This window comes from Amphiura filiformis, unplaced genomic scaffold (assembly GCF_039555335.1).
Source record: "Amphiura filiformis unplaced genomic scaffold, Afil_fr2py scaffold_38, whole genome shotgun sequence".
NCBI classification, from domain to species: Eukaryota; Metazoa; Echinodermata; class Ophiuroidea; order Amphilepidida; family Amphiuridae; genus Amphiura; species Amphiura filiformis.
Genome location: NW_027305502.1, coordinates 131,255 through 156,445, shown reverse-complemented (window position 1 = coordinate 156,445; position 25,191 = coordinate 131,255). Strand labels below are relative to the sequence as shown.

The 25,191-nt window shown below is 34.8% G+C and overlaps 1 protein-coding gene across 2 annotated transcripts; it reads left to right on the top strand.

Moving 5' to 3' along the window:
* The first annotated feature begins 5,097 nt into the window (after positions 1 to 5,097).
* On the top strand, positions 5,098 to 16,252 carry LOC140144050 (uncharacterized). Of its 2 annotated transcripts, XM_072165876.1 has the most exons (6): positions 5,098 to 6,821; positions 11,139 to 11,274; positions 12,012 to 12,086; positions 13,164 to 13,214; positions 14,059 to 14,124; positions 15,755 to 16,252. In XM_072165876.1, the coding sequence occupies exons 1-6, from the start codon at positions 5,166 to 5,168 to the stop codon at positions 15,862 to 15,864; spliced, it is 2,094 nt and encodes a 697-aa protein (XP_072021977.1). In that variant the 5' UTR covers positions 5,098 to 5,165; the 3' UTR covers positions 15,865 to 16,252. The 2 variants fall into 2 exon arrangements, with proteins under 2 accessions (XP_072021977.1, XP_072021978.1); XM_072165877.1 differs by lacking the exon at positions 13,164 to 13,214.
* The last annotated feature ends 8,939 nt before the right edge of the window (positions 16,253 to 25,191 follow it).

The window sequence follows — 25,191 nt, the reverse complement described above, 5'->3', positions numbered from 1 at the left end:
ATACAGTATAAATTAATTTAATTTTGATTAATAAGAATAATCTCGCAAGCTTATATGAAATACTATATAGATTTGTTACGCTTTAAATAAATCCCACATGGGCATTACGAATAATCTAAACTCTACTATTTTGATGATTGATATTTCAACATCTTAATCACATGCGATCCAGACATCACGAACCACTAGTATTAAAACATTGACTGTTCATTGATATACTTTTATGAAGCTTAATACAATGTAACTTATTTTAAAACTTAAGCTTTAAAACATTGACTGTTCGTTTATATACTTTTATGAAGCTTAATTTATAAAACTTATTTTAAAACTTAAGCTTTTTCGCTGTATCTACTGAAGATAGTATTTAGAACAACAACTGCAAGATCTGAAAAACGCACAAAAACAAAAACAGAAAAAGAGAAACACCAACAAAACAACAACATTTATAACTCTATAAAACTTAAATAATGGTGGTCCAAGAAAACTCATTTTAATTTTCCACATCATAATAAATTATGGTTTAATGTCATTTTTGATTAACTACTGCAAAATTTGTCTTTAAATTTCTTCTTAATGATTGTTTCAAAGTATTATTTACGATGCATAATCTCACATTTCTTTCGTTAAAAGCATTCCGCGTTAACTAATAATATGATTAGGAAACACTGTGTCATAAACCTGCAAATACGTAACATATTTACAACGGGTTACTTAAGATGATACAACAGAGAGGGTCTTTATGTTCAGTTTGATATATATTCTATTAAATGAATCTTGCCTTTCGGATGTATAAACGAGTATTAATTACGCGCACCAGTGTTTTAACCCAGCTTGAGACTGCTGTAAATGTTCATTAGTGAGTACTAGTTTGACGTTGTTCACCATCTAAGTTTTCATTTTAACTTGCTAATCCTTCAGTCACTCTTCTGTGTAACTGATACAACTTCCATTTAACCGGTACATCAGCGTGAGTTATATATCTCTAGAGTATTACTCTTATATACCATGTTGTTCATCTTCTTACTTATAAACCACTAACCTAATACTAATAGTCGTTTCATTATACATTATCTGCTGTCGGGAGATGGGTATAATGCATGGTATAGTTGGGTCGTTGTGGAAAGATATGGAGGAGCAAGCGAGGAAAGATGTTTACCGCTTATGTTTACCGATGGTCTAAGCAACAAGCTTTTAAATCGTGGCTCTTGGGAGAATGCTATAGCTTAAAGGAAGGAAGGGTCAGCTTCATGATGAGAGACCCCTTATGATTATAGTCCAGCAAAATTGTCAACGTCTACTCAATGCTCTGCGTGCTAGCCATAGGCCTCAACATAAGAAGTCCAAGTTTTAAGACATTTTTCTTAAAATATCACGAGCTATCTTAAGAACCACTGAACCAATACTAGGCTGTTTGTACTCAATTTAAAATGCATTTTTCATGCTGATTTCAAATATGGTCTTGAAAATTTACATTTCAGAAATTTTTGAATTAAAAAAAATTGAAACTTGTCGTCTACAGTCTTAATTTTGGTATAGTAATGGATAGGTGGACAAAGTATAGCCTACTCACTAAAAATCCATTGTGTCAAAGAGTTGGTTTATTATGTAAACTTGTTAAATATTATTAACTTTAACTTAATTTATTGTGAACATGGAATATTATATCATCATGATTCCACATGACAAGAAACTTTTGTTACTTTTTTTATTCATTTTCAAATTTTGTGGTTTGTTAAAATATATACAGACTCTGAAAACAAACTCAACAGGGCTTACACAATGTGCGTTTTCTTCATCCGAACTCTCCGCTCAAAAATATTTTATTGATCACAAATTATGCTACCCACGTAAGCTGCAACAATGAAGTATCATTATCATCGATTACCGAGGATTAATAAAATCACGCTATAGTGTGCGTTTTCCAGGTGCAGGATGCCCTCATAAAAAGATTCTGAAAAGATTCTGTATATATATTATAGCATATAGCCATATTAATCACACACAACCCCTCTTTGTATGCCATTAATTACCCACTGTGGGTCCCACATACACCCCCCTCCGCACACACCTTCATACTTACAAACACCCATCCCCCACACCCCTTCCACTCACACCCCGATCTCGAGACAATCTAATGTACTTTATAGACAAACGCTATACACATGATACATGCATGATGAAACAAAAAAATGACAACTAGTTTTAAATAGTAATCAACTACCTAGTCTAAATATTTCACGGCATGGGACCTCTAAATTAGCTTATTCTAAAAGTAAATTGAACTAATCTAGAAAAACCTGTGACTTTTTCGTACAGAAACTTGGTTACATTAAAAATATATTATACACTGACTTGTAATTGATTTTCAAAAGAAATTTTCAATTTTGATTGCAAATAAATCCTTTGCCAACGACAACGATGTAAATGCGGGTGTATAACGGGTATAGTTTTACATTTCAAATTCTAATGATTATTTTCAATCCCCAAAGACATATGATTATATATTTTATGTCCTGTCATTTAATGCTCTGCATGCGAGCCATCAACATAGATATTTTCTCAAAATATCAAGAGCTATCTCAAAAACCACTGAGCCAATACTAGGCTTGTTTGTACTCATTTTAATGCATTTTTCATGCTAATACCAATTCTGAAATTTTTGAATTTTTAGAGAAAATTTGAAATTTGTCGTCTGCAGTCGATTGTTGATTACTTGTATACTTTACTTTACTTTTGGAATTATTCAGAAATTATTATATATCCCGTCTAAATAAAAAGACAGTAGTTTCTATATGTTAGTGTGTTGTGAATACCACATCATTATTTTGGGACGTACGAACAGACTTATTCAAAACATCTCCTTCACAAGTCTAAGTACAGCATGTTATTTATGCTGCGTTTTTATATAGGCTACTTGGAAAGGCATAATTGTAGACGCGCTATTTTTTAATACCATCATTACCCAGGGAAGATGTGATCCCATACATACATATGGCTTTGAGGTGATCATGAATCTCTTCTGTCAGTTGCTGGGCCCGAGTGGTTTATCTAACATAAACCTGTGTGATTGATTGTCAACCTTCACAAATTGGGTTAAAATTGCGCTATAGCTACGACGACGCATTCGTAACATGGCACGACTAATCGCTACTGCATGACATAGGTGCAATTTAAAAATTAAACTGGCCAAGTACTCTTAAGATTAAAACTTCGTGGTGCGGTTATAATAAAGCACATGGGCGGCGTGAGTTTGAAAAAATGATTAGGTTCAAAAATGTCATCGACTTGCTTAAGGCACAGTATCATAAGCAAAAGAAGGTTCTGACATGAACTAGATTATTCTTTTCTTTTTAATTTTTATACCAAGTGTGATTGATTATGAATAAAAAATTAAAATTTCTCACGGATAAATAACTCAATTACTATAATGCATGAATCCATCATTATCAACATCACCATATTTTGACTATTAAAATCCTGAAGTCATGATCACTTTGACTCGGTGACATAAACGCTTTTAGGGTTAATTGAAAAATATATACCCCTAATTACAAGTTTAACCCCGATCTAAGTTCGATCGTATAAATTACCTAAACCTTAAATTGACCTATTGGCTTTAATGGGCTATTCCACTTAAAATCCGCACTACACCTGTGGAAGATTTTGGAAATAATAATTAAGTCCCATAGAGGGAGTATGTTTTTCAAATGTAATTGGTCAGGGTTAATCATTTTGAAACCCATATTCCCCCTGTGTTTAATGGCTCGTACCTTTATCTGTTTATCTTCCACAACTGGAATGCGTATTTCAAATGGAAGCTACCCAATTATCTATTCTATTCAAAACTCATACTCCCTCTGTGGAAGACTTTAGCTAAATAGGTAGTGTGGATATTAAATGGAATGGCCTAATAAATAATCAATGTAAAATCATCATAATTATTTGTAGTTTAGTAACAGGAACATCGATATTTTACTGTTTTCTTTGTTGCATGAACGTCTGTCATTTTTTTTGTCATGTCATATTTAACCACTACCTGCCGATCTAACATTGCCTCTGATTGGTCAATTACATGATATCTTCACTTTAATCACCAATTAGAATGGAGCTTTGCAAATAATTTACCCCAATTTCTTTTGCGTGGTGAAATTCTTCTAACAATGTTGCTGATTGGTCCAATTGATAATGAAAACTTCTTTTTGGCCAATCGGCAGGTATAATAAATATACACAATCAAATTAATATAAGTCTACACGTTAAAATACAAAAACTAAAAATGTTACAACGGAAACGTTCTTATAAGCACATAGAGCATGTAAAATAGGTATAAAGAGTGATAAAGTAATTAACAAAATCCTTATAGGGATTTGAGTTCATTTCTGTTATCTAATTTTAATTTGTGTTTAAAGTCCAACATCCATCCAAGAGCTCATCCAGAAAACCGGATACAAAATGGTTATCAAAATCCAGCGATTTCTTATAAACTTGTTGAAGACTTCGCTCAATACATTTTGAATGTAGTATATCTTCAGAAGATAGCAAAATGTAGTAGGCCCTATCTTCAGAAGATAGCAAAATGTAGTATCTTCAGAAGATAGCAAAATGTAGTATCTTCAGAAGATAGCAAAATGTAGTATATGTCTTCAGAAGATAGCAAAATGTAGCATCTTCAGAAGATAGCAAAATTTAGTATCTTCAGAAGATAGCAAAATACATGTTATATTAATTTCTTGTCTTTGCTGAAAGTGAAGTTTCAAAAGTATACTTTCTTGCAAAGAAAAACTAAGACTATAAAGTTTTCTTGATTATCCTGCCTGGGACGAAAAAAATCCCAAAATAATGATATATTTTGAGGAAAGTGAAGTTAATTTTAATTTTTGCAAAACGCAATAAACGTGAATGACGGTGTACACACTCGAAGCTAGAATACTTTGCTCAAAGTTAATGGACATTATGTAATTTATATAAATTTAGTCATGAGTTACTTTGTGTTTGAAATGTAATTTGAGAGGTAATTATGTTTAGTTACAAAAATAGCGCTATTTATAATCACATGTATTGTATCTATTTTCTTTTCAGACCCAGTGATGTCTTCAGTGGTAGGAGGTCCCCAATCACCAGCTTCATCAATCGACAAAGATGATGATAAACCGCTTCATAGTCCCATGCCAATGGTATCTGGTATAGCAGACGCAAACCCAAGCCATTGTCATACGGTATTGCTTTGCGGCCAGCCGATTGCTGCACTTATGATAGACGGCAGAGAACGACTCTGCTTAGCTCAGATTTCAAACACCCTGTTGAAGAATTTCAGCTACAATGAGATACACAACCGACGCGTTGCTCTCGGCATAACTTGTGTGCAGTGCACACCCGTACAACTTGAGATACTGAGACGCGCAGGAGCAATGCCGGTCTCGTCTCGCCGGTGTGGTATGATAAGCAAACGAGAGGCAGAACGTCTTTGTAAATCATTCCTATGCGATAACGGTCCACCAAAACTACCTGATAACTTCGTATTTGAAGTTTTTCACGCGTGCGCATGGGGTTGCCGTGGAAATTTCATGCCATCTCGCTACAACAGCTCGCGTGCAAAATGTATCAAATGCGTTTACTGCAATTTGTTCTTTTCACCAAATAAATTCATTTTTCACTCTCACCGCACCCCTACATCTAAATACCAACAACCAGATGCTGCTAATTTCAATTCCTGGCGACGTCATATTAAGTTATTAGACGATGCTAATGGTGAGCCTTCAGATGACCTCCTTCACGCATGGGAAGACGTCAAGGCCATGTTCAATGGCGGAAGTCGCAAACGATCTATGTATCACGCAACTCATACAACGCCATCACCAAGAGCAAGTCATAACCCCAACATAGGTCTTACCCCACCCGCTGCAAAAACTAGTAGATTAGACCTCGATCCGGTCATCAATAACCTATCTTTAGGCCATGGTATCGGATACCCGTTAATGCCCATCCCTAACCGCTCATCGTTCACCACTGGTGGAAACGACTCCTTAACCAATGACAAACAAGACAATCAAACAATGTTCGGTTCCGGTGGATCATTTTTTGGAAGACAGTTCGCAACCCAAGCTATCCGACCTCGGACCTTTACCGATCTGTTTTGGCCAAATGGTCGTGTCCCGTATCCTTTTACAACTGGATTTTGGCCAAAAGGAAGAGATGGTAATTTTACAATGGTTTCAAGTACAGCAGCGGCGGCTGCAGCAGCAGCGGCAATTGATAAGAAGTTTAGTACCACTTGTTGTCCGCTGACAACTGAGAACAGCACTCGGTTTTTAGGAAGTTTAAAAATGTCAACGCAGGGTAACGTAATTGACAATGAAAGAGAAGAGATCCGGGAGGGTATCAAAACAAGATCAATCCCACCGATGCAGTCATATTATCAAGAACAAACCGATATGGTGAGTAAAAATAAGTACATGTCGGCATTCCGACGCGTTAAAAAGGCAGCCTCCTCGTCAGAGCGTGACCTTGGCTTTTTGGAAAGCAACAACGAAGAAGAAAGACTTTCGAGTCCGTTGGAGACCCCACTTGACCGCGAAACATCGCCAGTGAATGTTGGAATTAGACTTTATGACGGGTGTGGTTTGGAATCTCCTGAGAATGCAGACGAGGAGTGTATCATAAAGCAAGGGGCTAAAGATGCTGATTATAATGGTGAAGAGAAAAGGAATGAAGATGACTCAAGTGATGAAACCCACCCAAACGAGAAGCAAGACACCGGCAATGTTGATGTACTTGGAGCTGACGATGAGGAAAGAGCAGCTACTGAGGAGGCTGAAAGTAAGGTAGGTACATGGTGTAAGAAGTTACGTTTGTAAATTTGGCGGGAAATTTGGACAGAGTATTTAGTGTTAACTCCAAGGCAGTCAAAGCATGCATTTCATGGTTGTAGATAGAATGTTTGAATTCCTATTGCACCCGCAGAGTATCAGATTTTATTACGCACCGAAGGACAGTTGGATATCGAGGGTTGAGAGCCAGAAAGCCTCAACTCACAATAACCTGTTCCCACAAAATGAGTCCATTAATCATGACAAAATTCAATAGAAAACAAAAGACCTGAAACTTTTCCTCTTTTTAGCTGATTTCCTCATTTTTTTATTCCTGAAATTTACGCATTATTTGTTATTTTCAGCCCAATTTGAGCCTTTTTAGCATGTTTTTGCGCTATTTCCCTCTTTTTGTAAAGCATTTTCCTCTTTTTTCACAAATGGTCAGTTTCAGGTCTGTGATTTTTGAAGACCAAAGCAAGGAGCCAACGTTATGCTCATTTTGTGAGAGATGATCATACTGAAGTTACAGTTTTCTGGTTCTGAACCCTCGATATATGGATTCGAACCTCTGGACAAGAAAAACAATGTAACACAGACACTTAAAGATATAATCAGACACATACGTGATGCGATCAAGCAAAATCAGTCGGAACTCGGAAATATTAAATTTTCAATTTCTTATAGGATAGTAATAAGTATTTACAAATCTGCATTTTGCAGAAAACTTTATTGAAATTGAACAACCAGTGCCAAAGATATGAACTATTAAAAAGTTTCCAAAACAACAGGAAACAAAAGGAAATATTTCCTTTGTTTGGCTACATCTCAAAATCAATATTTCCGAGTTCCGACTGATTTTGCTTGATCGTATCACATCTTGCCGTAAATAATCGTAGGTTAAATAGTAAATTGTAATTGATTTTGAATTAAATTTAGTGTTTCAAAATAATGTGCATAATAATAATTGTTCGTGACTTTGACAACATTTGGTCAATCTCATTTTAAACGAGTAGAAATAATCCTTAGTTTTAATCTCTAAAGACGAGCCAAACGCAAACTTGATCAATGATTATCAGAGGACCTTATGTTCATAAGTTCAATAAACATCAATTTTGTGAGACAGAACTTTCAATTATCTAATAGATTATAGTCACATCGACTTACGATTAAAATACCAAATCATGATTATCCTTAATTTTAGATCGGTCACATTATACACTCGTTACGCTCTTTGTTTCCAAATTTTGATTATCACATTTTCCATCCATCTTTCAACGCGATTATTTCACACACTTTAATCACTATAATATCTCGGCATTTCCTTATGGAACACTACAAACATAATTCATGATTAAAACTAATATGTGTGATGATGTTGTTGCACACAAACATCACGGCACCTTTTGTGAATGACGCGCATAATTATGTGTTTAGAAATCACTGGATGTAAAATTCAAGACATGATATCTATAAATTAAATTTCACGTCTCGGTGGGATATAGAACAATTACACCTTATGATCTTGTACAATCCAATCAGATACATTCTTAACTCTACGCTCACTATATATGCTCACATATCCCGTTTGGCCGATATCACAAGGCTCAAAAAGTGGTATGATTGATAGAATGCAAATTTTCAATGTTAATAATGGTACAACAAACGCGATACCGGTGTATACTTTCCAAGTCATCAAGTTCAATAAAAAATATTTTGAATGTTATTGATGGTGCAACAAACATGATACCAGTGCACATTTTCCAAGTCATGCGTCTTCTCTAGCAATTATTTTGAATGTTATTAATGGTGCAACAAACATGATACCAGTGCGCATTTTCCAAGTCGTGCGTCTTCTCTCAAAAATATTTTGAATGTTAATGATGGTGCAGCAAACATGATACCAGTGTGCATTTTCCAAGTCACGCGTCTTCTCTCAAAAATATTTTGCATGTTATTGATGGTGCAACAAACATGATACCAGTGCGCATTTTCCAAGTCATGCGTCTTCTCTCAAAAATATTTTGAATGTTATTGATCATTGATGTTATTGATGGTGAAACAAACTTGATAATAGTGCGCATTTTCCAAGTCATGCGTCTTCTCTCAAAAATATTTTGAATGTTATTGATGGTGCAACAAACATGCATGATACCAGTGTGCATTTTCCAAGTCGTGCGTCTTCTCTCAAAAATATTTTGAATGTTATTGATGGTGAAACAAACATGGTACCAGTGTGCATTCCCCAAGCCATATGCGTATATTCTCTCTTTTTTATTTTCTTTAAATGCACATAAACTTTGTAGTTTATATAACCGAAACTTAGCTCGTGCGTCAAACTTAAAAGCAACCGAGAAACCAGACTTATCCAAATTCAACCCATTTTCCGCCTTTTCTCTCAATCATAAAATAATGTGACTTGAATTGAATTTCAAAAAATATTAATCGCATTCTTCTCGCAAAAATCAGTCAACTGCGCACAACTGTACGTAAGAACCCGGCGCACTGTGCATGTAGTGTGGTGTTAATTTAGCAAATGGAGGCATTAAACAAATGAGCCTGATCAATTTGATTAAATTCGATGCGTTCATGCATTATCTTTCGTTGACTGAATATAGAATTTTAAAATGTTCGCGCTTATGTGTAAAGAAGACGAGAATCTTGTAGTAGCAGTAGGCAGGTATCGTTTTGAGTTTAATCGAGAAGAGATCATGCTACGCTCTGGTGACATACAATTATCGATAGTGCTAATAATAAACAAGTTACACTTGACTTAGCACTCTCGTGTTTCAAACTTTACAAATTAGCCCTCCGTCTGCGAAAGAGTATCACCGAAATATCACGGCGTGTGTATGGTGCTAGATTTTTGTATGACGCAACTGTTGACGATTATAATAACTTGTTGATTGGGGTAGTCAATTTGTTATTTGTACAAAATTTATGAAAATGTTACAATTAATACGGGTTTTTTTAGCAGGTCAACTCGATTTGATTGTATATAATAGAATCTAGCTAGGTAAACGCACCCAACGTATTTGGGTGACGCAATGGCCAAATCCCGGGGGCCAAATATTGCGTATACCTTTGATCGGTGAATACAAAATAAGTATTAATGTGTATTGAGGAGAGGTGTGTCCGGTATTTTGAGTCGATACCGGTGCACACTACGCGATAAAAAACATATTTTAAATGTTATTGATGGTAGTACTGCAAACTTAATACCAGTGTGCATTTTCCAAGTCATGCGTCTTCTCTCAAAAATGTTTTTGATGTTATTGATGGTACAGCAAAGATGGTACCAGTGTGCATTTTCCAATTCATGCGTCTTAAAAATATTTTGTATGATAATAATGGTATCAACAAACATGATACCAGTATACCAGTATAATAGATTTTCACAGTCGTGCGTATTCTCTCAAAAATATTGTGTATGATAATTATGGCGCGACAAACATGATACCAGTGTACATTTTCACAGTCATGCGTATTCTCTTAAAGATATTTTGTATGCTAATGATGGTGTATGATACCAGCGTGAATTTTCCAAGTCATGTGTTTTGTCTCAAAAATATTTTGCATGTTAAAATGGTACAACAAACTTAATACCAGTGTGCATTTTCCAAGTCATGCGTCTTCTCTCAAAATATATTTTGTATGATAATAATGGTGCAACAAACATGATACGTACATTTTCCAAGTCATGCGTCTTCTCTCAAAAATATTGTGAATATTATTGATGGTGAAACAAATATGATACCAGTGTACATTTTCCAAGTCACGCGTCTTCTCTCAAACAAAAATATTGTGAATATTATTGATGGTGCAACAAACATGATACCACGTGCATTTTCCAAGTCATGTGTTTTGTTTCAAAAATATTTTGTATGATAATAATGGTATCAATAAACATGATACCAGTGCACATCTTAACAGTCATGTGTAATACACACATTGTGTATTCTCTCAAAAATATTTTGTATGATAATGGTGCAACAAACATGATACCATTTACCAGTGTCAATTTTCCAAATCATGCATCTTCTCTCAAAAATATTTTCGTATGTTAATGATGGTATAGGGATAAAACAAACATGATACTATATTCATTTTGCAGGTCATGCTTCTTCTTTCAAAAATATTTTGTACGTCTGAAGAACACTGTTTATGAACGTAATTTACACGCACATAAACCGAAAGTCTATAATGCACACACCCCCCTACATATGTGAGCGTACGTTTTTAACTCCCAGTTTTTTAACGTACGCAAAATATAATAAAATAAAATTGATTCGATCAATTATATTGTAACTGTATTTTGTATTATTTCTGCAGCGATTTTCTGAGAGTCCATCGTCACAAAAAGAAGACATTTTTAGATCCTGTTCTCCTGGAGTAGTTGCAGGAAGTGAAACGGAGAATACGACTGAAGGCGAGGCCATACTTCATAAACAGACACTCACATCAAACGGTAGGCCTATGTCATATTTTATTTAAAAATGCTAAATCCCGCAAAGTGTTTAGTCCCAGATCACCCAAAGCTCCCCAGCTTTATTCACCTCAATGACCTCAATTTTCTGAATTTGGAATATATCCCGAAGTGTCCCTCGTAATAGATTCATTTTTGAATAGGTAGTTTTGAGAGTGTAAACTATTTTTCGCATGTTTCATGAATAATTTCATAGTAGTTGCTGATGTGGCGTTTACCGTTCTTATTTAACTGTATAATCCTTTGTAAATAATAAATAATAGTACGTCTGTTACGTGCAAGTGGCATAGCCAGGTTTTTCGGAACGGGAGGGGCCGGGGCACAAACTTGTGATGCACCGACAAAAAACATATAATGGTGTCCGTGTGTCAAGCAATGTCACGTCCAGTGATCTCCCACGCGGCATAGTGCCGTATCGGCCAAAAATTGAGAATGACTCTGTCGGGAAAAGTGCAATTTGGGGCGTGCAAAAATGCCACATCGGTCGACGGTCAACGGTGCATGATTTCGGGGGGGGTCCGACCCCATTAGCTACGCCACTGATACATGTCTGTACATGGATGGAAACATGCTCTCTGAATGCATATTATAGAATTAATTTTATTTCTTTGAACCGGTTGATTGGTTTTAATTGATCACTTTCGTTTCTTCAAGCATTTTATAGTAATTAGTCGTATATATATGTGATTAATTTTTATAACATATTTGTCCCTGTTTAGATGAATTGAAGAGAGAATTGTTGAAAGAAGCTGAAGAAAGAGAGCGAATTACCCGAGAGTGTCGAATGCTTAAAGGTATGTGATAAAAAAAGGGCACACTGCATATACTTGCATGGTAGTTTTGCAAGCGAAAGTGAGAAAACACGTTTTGAAAGGTCCAAATTTGAACTGCAGAAAACGGTCGCGGTATCATGGTAGAAAAAAAGAGTATCATTATGAATTTATTCAAAACAATTTTGGCAACAAGCAAAAACATGGGTGTTAGTATCAGTGGGACAAAACTGCAGTTTATCCATTTTAAATTCAAGAAAATGACTAAAAATTGTAAAGTCTTTCAGTCAAAAAAACACGCACATTTTTGCCTTATTGCAGCCAGGATTTTTATAGTCAATTTGTATTCAGAAAACGGGGCCAATATCAAAAACAAACAAACAAACAAACAAACAACAACAAAAAACCCAAAACAAACAAACCGTTCCCAGCCAGATGGGGTCTCAAGATTAAGAAAAAAATACCACCAAATGCCAAATAATTTTGAAGAGCACAGTTTTTCAAATTTGTTTGAAAAATGGATGTTCTCCAAAACGGTTGATTTAGTTTTTTTTCACCTTTGTTTATATTAGATTCCTTGATTCTTTTCATTGCTCAAATATGTAACTTTGTTTGTCGTGGAGGAATAAGCAGCCCGGATAAGCAGTTCTAAAACTTTTGCTGAAAGGCTGAAAGGCGCTGTCATAGTACGTTTTCCACGTGCCGGGTCGCCTTGGTTTAATGACTTTTCACCACTGACGTTTAAGATGCACAATGCTATACACACTTTCTCTTAACGCTCTGCGTGCTAGCCACAGGCTTCAACATAATTTAGTCCAAGTTTTGAGATATTTTATAAAAATTTCAAGAGCTGTATCTCAAGAACCACTGAACCAATACTAGACTTGTTTGTACTTATGTTGATGCATTTTTCAGCTGATTCCAAATATGGTCATTTAAATGTACAATTCTGAAATTTTTGAATTTCTAAAGAAAATTTGATTGTCGTCTGCAGTCGACACAAGTGTGAAGTGGGTTAAAAGTGTGCCATTAAATCGTATTTAAAATTTAATTACACACAATAAAGAAACCAATTTCTTATTTTTTCTTTAACAATTACAGACTCATTTGAGGGTTTCATGAAGCGCGAAGTTCAGTACAGGCAGCTTAAAGGTTAGCATTTTGTGTGTGATTCTATAATTAAAGACCGAATTAAAAAGACTAGTTTGCGTATGACGTTCTGTCGATGTCAACTAGACCAAAATGCTGTACTGCGCAGATCACCAACCAATCACGCCTCGCCTTTGCCTGAGGTCAGACGCAAACTAGTCTTTTTAATTTGGTCTTCAATTATAAATTTGTGACTATATTTGCTACTTAAACCTTCATGCTATTCAAATTAATATCACCTAATGTCTTATTTTATTAAATACTTTCTTTATTCTTTTCAGAATAAATCTGAAATAATAAAAACACAAAAATAAGTAATAGTTTTCTTCATAATTTAATGTTTTCCAAGCATTTAAGATTTGTCCATTTTTAAAACAGAATTAATTCAATCATTTGAAATCTGTTAAAGGCACATTCAGTGATTTGTTCATTCGGAAGATCGTAAAAATTATCAAAATTCAGATTTTGGTATACCTTTGTCATTGTCATAGATGTGCTAATATAGCCTGCTAGTAGTATGAAAGACAAAATAAGACATTTTACATGCATGAATCTGTCAGTATATAAATTATTTCAATGGGGCCAATTTGTCAAAAATGCTGTTTCCTTATTTTTTGCCCAAATTTTTCATTTCAAAAATACCTAATGACCTAAATACCTAAGTTCGCACGACTTATCCTTCACTTTTAAGGGATTTATACACAATTTTAATTTTTTACTTTCGCTGGGATCACTGAATGGGACTTTAAATGTCCTCCGTACACACTAGAGGAAAGGAAAATAAGTAATATCCTCATTGTATCTGTAACATTTTCAGTGATACTAATATCAATATTTTTATTTTCAGATCAATTGTGTTTGGAGCTTGACCACGAGCGAAAAGCACGTCTCAACACACAGCACAAGTTAAAAGGTATATATAAATTCAATGAGAAACATTTTTTTTCAACAAACATGTTTCTCTACAAATTAATAGCTAAAGGAGTATTTCGTGATACTAGCATCCTCTTTTTATGAACTTTTTCAGTAGATATACACGAAAAATGCTTATTCCCAACATTTCAGTTGATTTCGATTTTGCGTTTGTGAGTTATGCATGATTATGTGTATTACACTGCTCCTGTTGTAATTTCGTTCTGGTATACCAGAACGAAATTCAAATTTGACGATATTTTTGCTAAACGAATTAATCTGCAAGAAATGTGTGCATATAAACATTATAAACATTATGTAGCCAGAGGTTTCCAGTGGTATGAAAATCTCAACATTTTTTTGAGAAAAGTGTGGAGGGGGGATGAGGCTGCGGATAACGAAATGCCCTTTTATATAGCTTTCAAAACAAGTATGGACTTGGGCAAAACAGCTAGTAATTTTGTATTGTGGCAGTACGCGGTGGATCGGCTGCATGCATGCTGCTGCTGCATGCCACTATTTTGGTTTGCCTGCTTCTTGCGTATGCCAGATGTTCAGAGTTTCACCCGTAGCCCGTGCTCTCTCATGGCTTTATTTCTTTATTTTTATTTACCTTTCTATGAAATGAATAATCACCCAACTATAGAATAATTATACGGAATGTTAGTCATGTTGACCTGACAACAAGTTACGAGGATTAAACCCCGTTCCAATGAAATGAGTACCTAACAAGCTTGTTGTATTATACAGACCATGTTTTACAACTTGATCGCTGTCGTGGGTGTTTATTTTCATGTTTTTTGTCATTGCAATGAATAAGAGAAATCATAATTGGACCAGGTGCATGCAAAAAGGGCTATTCCAGTTGAAATCCATACACCCCCTGTTATAGAAGACATGACCTTAGTCTTCCACAAGTTCCACACAGGGGGTGTATATTTCAAACGGAGCCACCCATTCAGGTATAACCCCCTGTGTGGGAGATTAAGATCATGTCTTCCATAGGGGGTGTATGGTATACAACTAGAATTTAGTCCAGTATTTTCTAATAATATCGTCAACTTCAAGAACAAATTAATGACAAACTTATTTATTCCGGAATGTTTTTTCTAGAGGCACAAAATTAATTACCTTAAAATATCACCAAATTCTGACAAATCTGGAAAAAATCTGAAAACATATTTTCAAAATATTTCTAGCTAAAATTGATAAAAATTTGGCAAAGAAACGGCTGGTTTTTACAGAAATTTAAAAAAAATATAGTCCATTACTATAGTTTATCATTGAGGTTTTTTAACCAATTTGCATAAAAAAATCATCTAAAACTGGTTTCATATTAACATGCAACTTATCTTTTTTTTCGTTCTAATTTTTGTTTTTTCTTTCTTCTAAGTCGTCCAGTGTTCGTTTGTGATCATTTCGAGATAGTTCCCTTGGTAATTATGGGATGGCCATATGTTATGCGTGCTATAGTCATCTATGCCAGTTTTTATCTTTTTTCCTCGATGTTTCAAATGCTCAGTTTAATTTTATTAAATTTTATTCTTGACTTATTTTTTACACTCAATACTGACATTCACACTTAATATTTTCTTTTTTGTTTTCTTTTCCTTTCTATCTGTTTTTCTCAGAAGCGCAAGAAACATTACAAGAATTCTCCTACAAAATGCTATTAACAAGACATTGTGTGGAGGGGACTCGCAGTACGGCATACCCACGTACCGGAGAGAACCATGAATGAAAATAACCAACTTGTCATCAAAAGAAAGACATTTTGTCTTGCATAAGATTTAACCATGTTAACCAAAAAAGTATTATATTTATGTTTATTTTTAAATTTGTATTGAATTCATTGGATTCATTTTAAAATGATTTAAATTTTCTGAACATGTCACATAGTTTTTTAGACGTGTCAGATGCGGGCGTATTTTAAATTTGAGATGTATAGGTGAAATATTCTTCCCATGCACTGTAACGAGCTTAGTTATTAGTATTTAAAGTAAAGGGATCATTTAACATTCTCGCCAGTCGAAAAAATACATGTAGACCCTTTTACTTGTTTGATGTGAAAATGGCGACAATATTAAACGATCCCATTACTTGTATACAGGGTGTATCAAAATAAAGTAAACAGTTTAAAAAATGCCACTAGATTGAAAAGAATGAGGATAAAATGCTGATTTAATTATCAACTAAACCATTTTGATCAAATACCTCATACTTTTTAATCTAGTGCCATTTTTAAAACGGTATACCTTATTTTGATACACCCTGTACTATATTCACTTACTCGGAATTTTTTGGTGCACCTCAGCCTCTAGTGAGCAGTGACTTTTTTCTGATACCGGAAAAAAACTATTATAAATCATAATTGAAATGAAACGACATCCTACATTATTGTTATAACTTTCGTAATCAATATACCGTGTAAGAAGAGGCCATTACTGAACACCGGGATTGAACATTGAACATTGGTCCAATGTTATAATGTTCTTAAACTTGGGAGTCCAACTGACTCCTAAAATTGACATGCATGGTCAATCAATATACGGAGGTGTATCCAAGCTTGTGAAAAGGGTGGAGAAATGACGCGGATCATTAAATTATCACTGACCATGTAGGTATCTTTTCTCTCCGAGCATTCAATGACTTGGTGGTGTGCGATTTCTGGAACGAATGAACAGAATTTTAACTATTAAAATAATAGTTTATGCTAATGTAAGCGTGATAATAACAAAGAACTTAAGATTGTTATATAAATGGACAATTGTAATCACTGTGTAGTTCTATTATAGTTCTGTATTGATTTAATTAAACAGCCAATAATTGTTGGGTAAAAGTGTTGCTTTTGGTTTTAGACGAGATTTGAGTGACAAGATCAGTCATTGGTTAATTTGTGAATCAAAATGTTTACTGAAACTACATGTACCTATTAAAAACATAACGTTTCTAAACACATTCTTGCCATCACTTTCTAAACACTGTTTTTGCAGTGTATACTATTATATATGTCTAACGAAAATTTCCCGTAATGTTGTTCTGATCAGAAAATGAAGAATAACGAAGAACACAAAAACGCATCTGAAGAATTATGAAGAACTCAAACACGCAACACATAATGAAAAGTGTATTAATGTCTAGTCTGAAAATACTGATACTTATCGTAATATCTCCGGCTTTATAAACAGTACAAATTATAGCATCCATTTCAAAATACCCGACTCGTAACCAGGTTGTGAGATAAATGGCTTTGGAAAATACAAGTATGTTCGTATTCAAAATTCTTATGCTTCGTAGACAAAAATTCACATCAATGGGGGAGTTGAATTCTTTTTTTATAATAACACTACGCAAACAAGTTTTGAAACAAAAGATTTTGAAACAAACGTGGCTTCTTTATCTTGTAGCATATATCTTTAAAATTCTAAAACCAATATTAAACTTGACATGGTCATGCATGCACCCTTATTTTGAATTCTTTGTTTATAATTACATATACTAAGTTAGTTAATAATAAAGCAGATATCGCGTGCAAGTTAAATCTGTTATTTTGTTTAAAGAATACAAATTTGTTAAACAAAAAGCCATTTTTAAACAAAAAGCCATTGAAAGCTTTTCATAATGTGGTTCCGCTTATCATGCTCATCAACTTATAGTATGTGCTGAAAGAACTACTTTTTGGATCAAATTAAGACAATATTTGTACATAAATTTGTATTTCATGGTGATTTATTGCTATAACACCTGCAATGCGGGGAGGTATTTAACATGTTTTTTGTTTTTATCGCAATTAGTGCATGCACAAAATAAGTAGAGCAAAAAAGAATGAACACTTTCTTCTAATTATAGAAATATATATAGATATATATATAGAAGAATAAGGAATTAAGGATTGTGGTAATTTTATAGCCCCGTCGTTAACGCATCAATACGTGATAATGATCCTTTGTAATATTTTGTTTTATAAATGTGATATTTATTTGTAAATAAACAGTTGCAGCTGTCGAATGTTGTGGCTTTTGGCGAAAACAAAAAACATCATGACATGTTGTGTATGTTATTAGGCCAAGTAAAAATCAAAATATGTTTCTCGTCCGGGTTTTTACAAATTAGGAGGATGAGGGGCTTTTTATTTTCTATTTTTTTATTGGAAATCAACGCTAAATACCTGTATTTGGCACCATATTCGGGGTAGGCTATTCGCCATACAGATTGATACCTGAGAAAAATGAGGAGGCCCTTTTTATTTTATTGCTTTGAGAGGTAGGCCCCTGTAGTGATCACAACACTCTTCTTAAATGATGTATTATGCATTTACAAAAACGTAAAATAAGTTTCAACTTCTGAAACAACTTTTTCAACAAGTTATAACTGAAAGTTTACAAAATAAAAAGAAATTTGAAAAATCTTTAAAAAAGGAAGAGGGCGCGGACGAGAAACACGTATTTTTTTTTACTCGGCCTTAATATTATACATTAATATACATATAGTTGACTTTTTTCCGCTTGATGAATTGTTATACCCCATTTTCATTCTTATATTGTATCTATATAAACTCCCAAATACCTAATTTGGATTTAATTAAGTTGTTAAATTATTATTTGGTTGATTTGGGAGCCTTGGGGTTTTTCATGAATGACAGAAAAATATAAAATGGAATGAATGAAAAGGTTTATACAACGATGATGACCGTGTATGAATGTCTTATGGATGTAAATGAATTATGTATAACAATTAATTGTGATTTCGTACGAATTATGTATTGAATATGTAAAGTACATGATGTGCATAATAAAACCTGATCAAATAATTATATCAAATGTTTAGCATCAGTTATTGTAAATAAATTAGATTGTTACGATGGAAAATATTTGCCAAATTTACGTTTATAAATCACAGAAATCATTAAAGGGTAACAGCAGAAGCAATAGCGTGGCGAACATGCCTCCATCAGCAGTAGATACAGGGTGAGTAAAAAAAAGTGCAATAGAGAAAAGAATCCATTTTTATTTAAGAACCGAGTTGAACCTTTCAGATTTTAAAACATTTTATACATAACATATCCATTAGAGATCATGTGTGAAAACATCAAGGAACTAGCATTTACCGTTTTGTTTTTATGACACATTTTATAGCGATACCCAATTTTAATGTTTGTCCAAGAGACATCTAAAATTTGAATGTCAGCCCACTCTGTGTAAGGTAGATTTGGAACAACTGCCATTTTCTTAACCTCATTGGCATTGAAATAAAATGGAGCACCCAAAGTGTTATTGTCCTTGGTCTTGTTTAAGGAGAAGAAACATTATTTGTTGTTATTTTCATTTTCCCTTTACTTTAAAGATGTTTATTCTCTATCAACAACATATAAATTTGTAGGCGGGTTTTTCAAATGTCGAAATGAAATGCGCGCAAATTGAAGTGGAGTGAATTACAAAATATCCAGTAAGTTGGACATATTGGGGTTTAAAAAAACTGGAGTTGGAGTCGAGTGAGGTATGAAGGACTTAAAGTAATGTTAGAAAGTTTGTTTGAACAGAAAAAAACTTAAGTAATGCAAAAATCAACCTTATTTAAGTTAAAGTCAGTTTCAGAGCTGGTGCTTTTATCGTGCATTGTGTGCTCTCATTCAAGATACATGGTACCTCGTGGACAAATAATGAAATTGGGTATCGCATAAAAAGGACTCGTACAAATTACACGGTAGTAGCGAGTCGCCTCATTTTTTCACAGAAGGTGACTATGGAGTGTAGCATTTATAAAAACTTTCAATAATGGGAAAGTTCAACCAACTTGGTTCTTACATAAATATCGATTCTTTGCTTTATTGCACTTTTTGACTCACCATGTAGCATTGCCACTAAGTCATCAATGCCTCCATCAGCAGTAGATAGTCACGAAGTCATCAATGTCTCCACTATTCCAGTTGAAATCCATTCACCCCTATGGAAGAAGTGAACTTAATTTTACACAAATGGAGCTATTGGATTGGGCGACTCAATGTGAAATCTGCTGTTTATCTCGGCAGCTAGTTTGTATTTTTTTAAAAATTTTGACCAACTTCATCAACAAAACATTTTCTGAATCCTTAAGACAAAAGGTATCATTTTGAACATAATCTGAGCAAGTTTGGAGTTGACTCCGGTACAAAGTTCATTGACCTCTAGAGGAATTATAGCCAGGAGACCAAAGTCTACCCTCCTTTTTTCGTCAACTCTCATAATCTATAACATGACTGTGAACGAAGTCATCAATACCTCCATCAGCAGTAGATAGCATTGTCACAAAGTCATCAATGCCTCCATCAGCAGTAGAGAGCATTGTCACAAAGTCATCAATGCCTCCATCAGCAGAAGATAGCATTGCCACGAAGTCACCAATGCCTCCAACAGCAGTAGATAGCATTGTCATGAAGTCATCAATGCCTCCATCAGTAGTAGATAACATTGTCACGAAGTCATTAATGCCTCCATCAGCAGTAGATAGCATTGTCACGAAGTCATCAATGCCTCCATCAGCAGTAGAGAGCATTGTTACAAAGTCATCAATGCCTCCATCAGCAGTAGATAACATTGTCACGAAGACACCAATGCCTCCATCAGCAGTAGATCGCATTGCCACTAAGTCATCAATGCCCGATCAGCAGTAGATAGCATTATCACGAAGTCATCAATGCCTCCATCAGCAGTAGATAGCATTGCCACTAAGTCATCAATGCCTCCATCAGCAGTAGATAGCATTGCCAATAAGTCATCAATGCCTCCATCAGCAGTAGATAGCATTGCCACTAAGTCATCAATGCCTCCATCAGCAGTAGATTGTCACGAAGTCATCAATGTCTCTACTATTCTAGTTGAAATCCATTCGCCCCTATGGAAGAAGTGAGCTTAATCTTACACAAATGGAGCTACTGGAATGGGCGAATCAATGTGAAATCTGTTTATCTCGGAAGCCAGTTTGCATTTTTTTTTAAATTTTGACCAACTTCAGCAAAAAAAAACCACCCATTTTCTGAATCCTTAAGACAAAAGGTATCATTTTGAACATAATCTGAGCAAGTTTGGAGTCGACTCTGGTACAAAGTTCAATGACCTCTAGAGGAATTATAGCCAAGAGACCAAAGCCTACCCTCCTTTTTTCGTCAACTCTCATAATCTATAACATGACTGTGAACGAAGTCATCAATACCTCCATCAGCAGTAGATAGCATTGTCACAAAGTCACCAATGCCTCCATCAACAGTAGATAGCATTGTCACGAAGTCATCAATGCCTCCATCAGCAGTAGATAGCATTGTCACAAAGTCATCAATGCTTCCATCAGCAGTAGATAGCATTGTCACAAAGTCATCAATGCCTCCATCAGCAGTAGATAGCATTGTCACGAAGTCATCAATGCCGCCATCAGCAGTAGATCACCAATGCCGCCATCAGCAGTAGATAGCATTGTCACGAAGTCATCAATGCCTCCATCAGCAGTAGATAGCATTGTCACTAAGTCATCAATGCCTCCATCAGCAGTAGATAGCAATGTCACGAAGTCATCAATGCCTCCATCAGCAGTAGATAGCATTGTCACAAAGTCATCAATGCTTCCATCAGCAGTAGATAGCATTGTCACAAAGTCATCAATGCCTCCATCAGCAGTAGATAGCATTGTCACAAAGTCATCAATGCCTCCATCAGCAGTAGATAGCATTGTCACAAAGTCACCAATGCCGCCATCAGCAGTAGATAGCATTGTCACGAAGTCATCAATGCCTACATCAGCAGTAGATAGCATTGCCACTAAGTCATCAATGCCTCCATCAGCAGTAGATAGCATTGCCACTAAGTCATCAATGCCTCCATCAGCAGTAGATTGTCACGAAGTCATCAATGTCTCTACTATTCCAGTTGAAATCCATTCGCCCCTATGGAAGAAGTGAGCTTAATCTTACACAAATGGAGCTACTGGAATGGGCGACTCAATGTGAAATCTGTTTATCTCGGAAGCCAGTTTGTATTAAAAAAAAATTGACCAACTTCAGCAAAAAAACATTTTCTGAATCCTTAAGACAAAAGGTATCATTTTGAACATAATCTGAGCAAGTTTGGAGTTGACTCCTGTACAAAGGTCAATGAGCTCTAGAGGAATTATAGCCAGGATTCAAAAGTCTACCCTCCTTTTTTCGTCAACTCTCATAATCTATAACATGACTGTGAGGAATAACTTAAGGGTACATTTCATGCACATGTGATCGGCCCAGACAATGGACTAACTGAAAATGCATGGGGTAAAAAAAACTCATTTGAGCCACACACGACACGGAATGTGTAAAATGTTACAAAACGAAATTTCTTTTTTAATTGCTAATAATTGTAATTAACTACATTACACATGCACAATTATTCATCTAATAAAAATATATTATATAATTATATTAAATAGCCCAGACAACAGCCTGTATGCAAGATCTCTAAATGAGATGAAACTTGTATTTTCCCTTACGTAGAAGTAGTTATGTAACAGGATTTATTACCATAGCGATGGGTCTACACTATTTTTTGAATGTATTGCCCTGCACTAGTAAGCAGACTGCACTTATAATGTCAACTGTGTATGTGTGCATTGTGGCAATCATAGATTGAATACAAAACCGCCTTTTTCAAAGACACTAATCTTACAGGTGCAAGTGATCAGCATGCATGATGTGAAATTTCTATAGAATTGCGATCCAGATCTTTGTCCATGTCCTTATATGGTGCAATGCAGAGGAATGGTGTAACATTAATGCAGGGCAATACATTAAAAAAGAGTGTAGACTCATCGATTTGGTAATTAATCTTGTTACATCACTACTTCTATGGCGAATTGTTATATCTACAGAGACTATCAATTTTTTAATGTTGAAAAGCCATTTTTGCATTAGCCACTAATTGCCCTTGGCGAATCATGTAAAGCACATGTTATAGAGGGCCGATTTATAGTAATGTTATTTGACATCATGCAAAAATTGTGACAACAATCACAACATGTGTACAGAAAAGCTAAATTAAATTCCTATGTTATGTTTTCAAGACCAATTGCAATTGAGAAATGACATAAAAAAACTAAAAAGCCCCCAAAATGCTTGACTTGATGAAAAATAGAAATGGGAAGCCCTTCGGTAAGTAATTCAACATTTCAAAAATTGCATATTAAAGCCCAGTATTATAGTTGACCCGAGTATTAGGAAGTTGAGATGCAAGTCTTTAGATGTGGCCATCCAATGATTATTTGGTCCATTTACAATATTGGCCATTATGGCCGTTGGTCAGTCAAACATTTTTCTCCTACATGATCGATCTGGAATACACACTATCTGAGAGTAACGATTAAGACCTGTCCCAACTAGCAGGGCATTAACAACATTAATGCCAAGGTGCTTTAATAGCGTGACAATTTCCATATAAAAAAAATGCTGGAAAAACACATTTTTAAGAATGTTAACCTTATTTTTTTGTTATTATTTGATGAAATACTGTAAACGTTCGCCTAATAGCGCACCTGGGCTACTTTGCCTTGGAGTAAATTTCATGTGCAAATAGAGAGCTCCGTCATCTGAAATCCCAACAAGAATCAAAGTTCTGTGCCTTTATTTGCTGGTAGGAATTTTACGAGAGGACACTTTTAGGTTGTGCCTAAAATTCCACTTATGTCAAGGGAGTCTATAGCACCATTAGGCGAACGTTTACGGTACAATCACAGGATGTTATGGAATGTATATCAAAACAGTGCTCATCATGATCAGTTGTTTATGCTCTCCGCTGTGCCTTGGGCATAAACAATTGATCATGCCCTCAATTATACTAATTAAACACCTAATTGAATCCGTAACAAATTAATACACATGAGTTAAGAGTTGATGTTTAAGAAATCTAGTACATTTTATCCTACAATTTAAATATAATTGCCTTCTCCGTATTCATGTTTCTGTTTAAGTTGAATAAATCATAATATCTATGTTTCTGCTAAGTTTAATATATTTTATAAATTTACAACATAATTCATTCAGATAAAAAGAATAGTTTGTACCAACTAGCTCAAACAGCTTGATATACTCTACACTCATTTCAAAAACAAAAAATTGATCACAAAAAATCTGCAAAATGCAAAACAAAATATTTCCACATAGAAAATTTACATCAAAATCCAAAAGGTGATGTACTGTATTTGACCTAATTATTGCCCTGGGCATTTAGCCAGACATTTTTAAAAATCAAAATTTTGCAATGAAAGTTACAAATGGGAATTTACAAGCAAAAACATCTTCACTGGGCAGAAAAAACGCATATGTACTTTAGGCCCTTGAACATGGATAAAGCCTTGTAGATGTAGATTAAATTGACGAGGTTGCTTCATCCATGTTCAAGGGCCAAAAGTACATGCAGCAAATACCTCATAATTACTTTTGACCCTTGTAGGTGTAGACTTTATATTGAATGATTTGCTTCATCCATGTACATATGAGTTTTTTCCCGCCCAGTGATGACATTCAAAATACAGTGTACTTCAAAATCATAAACTGACAGGCTTAGAATGTAATTTGATTCAGATATTTAACAGAATTTTAGATGTACAAATGCATTGAAAAGGGGGACACATAGTTGTGATTCAAAAAATTCTGCAGAGATGCTTATTAGTGGAGGGCGCTAATTAGGTCGAAAACGGTATACACATCCAGAAAGTGACAAAATCTTGCCACAAAAAATAAAATTTGTAACTGGTTCTTCTCCTTTTTATATATAATACACATCTTATATATACAACTCACTGCTATAGCCTGCCACATAGGCTTGTATGTCTATTTTTTCAACACTTGAATGATAAAAGGATACTTTGGAAGCTTACTTAGGGTTAACCCTATGAGAATTGGCCAATATGAATATTGTGTCCAATTTTGAACCAATCACGGAGGGTATTAATAAGATCATCTGCAAATGCAAGTTGTAACCATAAATAGTTTTAAAGCCTAGTCATAATTGGCAATTGAAATGAGCATTTCAAGTTATCAACCAATCAGAAATCATGTTAGATGACAGTAGTG

What these genes read in the sequence shown, in the direction of transcription:
- LOC140144050 (XM_072165876.1), top strand. Translation starts at nt 5,166, where the DNA reads ATGCCAATGGTATCTGGTATAGCAGACGCAAACCCAAGCCATTGTCAT. An exon ending in ACAGACACTCACATCAAACG is followed by an intron (nt 11,275 to 12,011) that starts GTAGGCCTATGT and finishes GTCCCTGTTTAG; the next exon opens with ATGAATTGAAGAGAGAATTG. An exon ending in AGAGTGTCGAATGCTTAAAG is followed by an intron (nt 12,087 to 13,163) that starts GTATGTGATAAA and finishes TAACAATTACAG; the next exon opens with ACTCATTTGAGGGTTTCATG.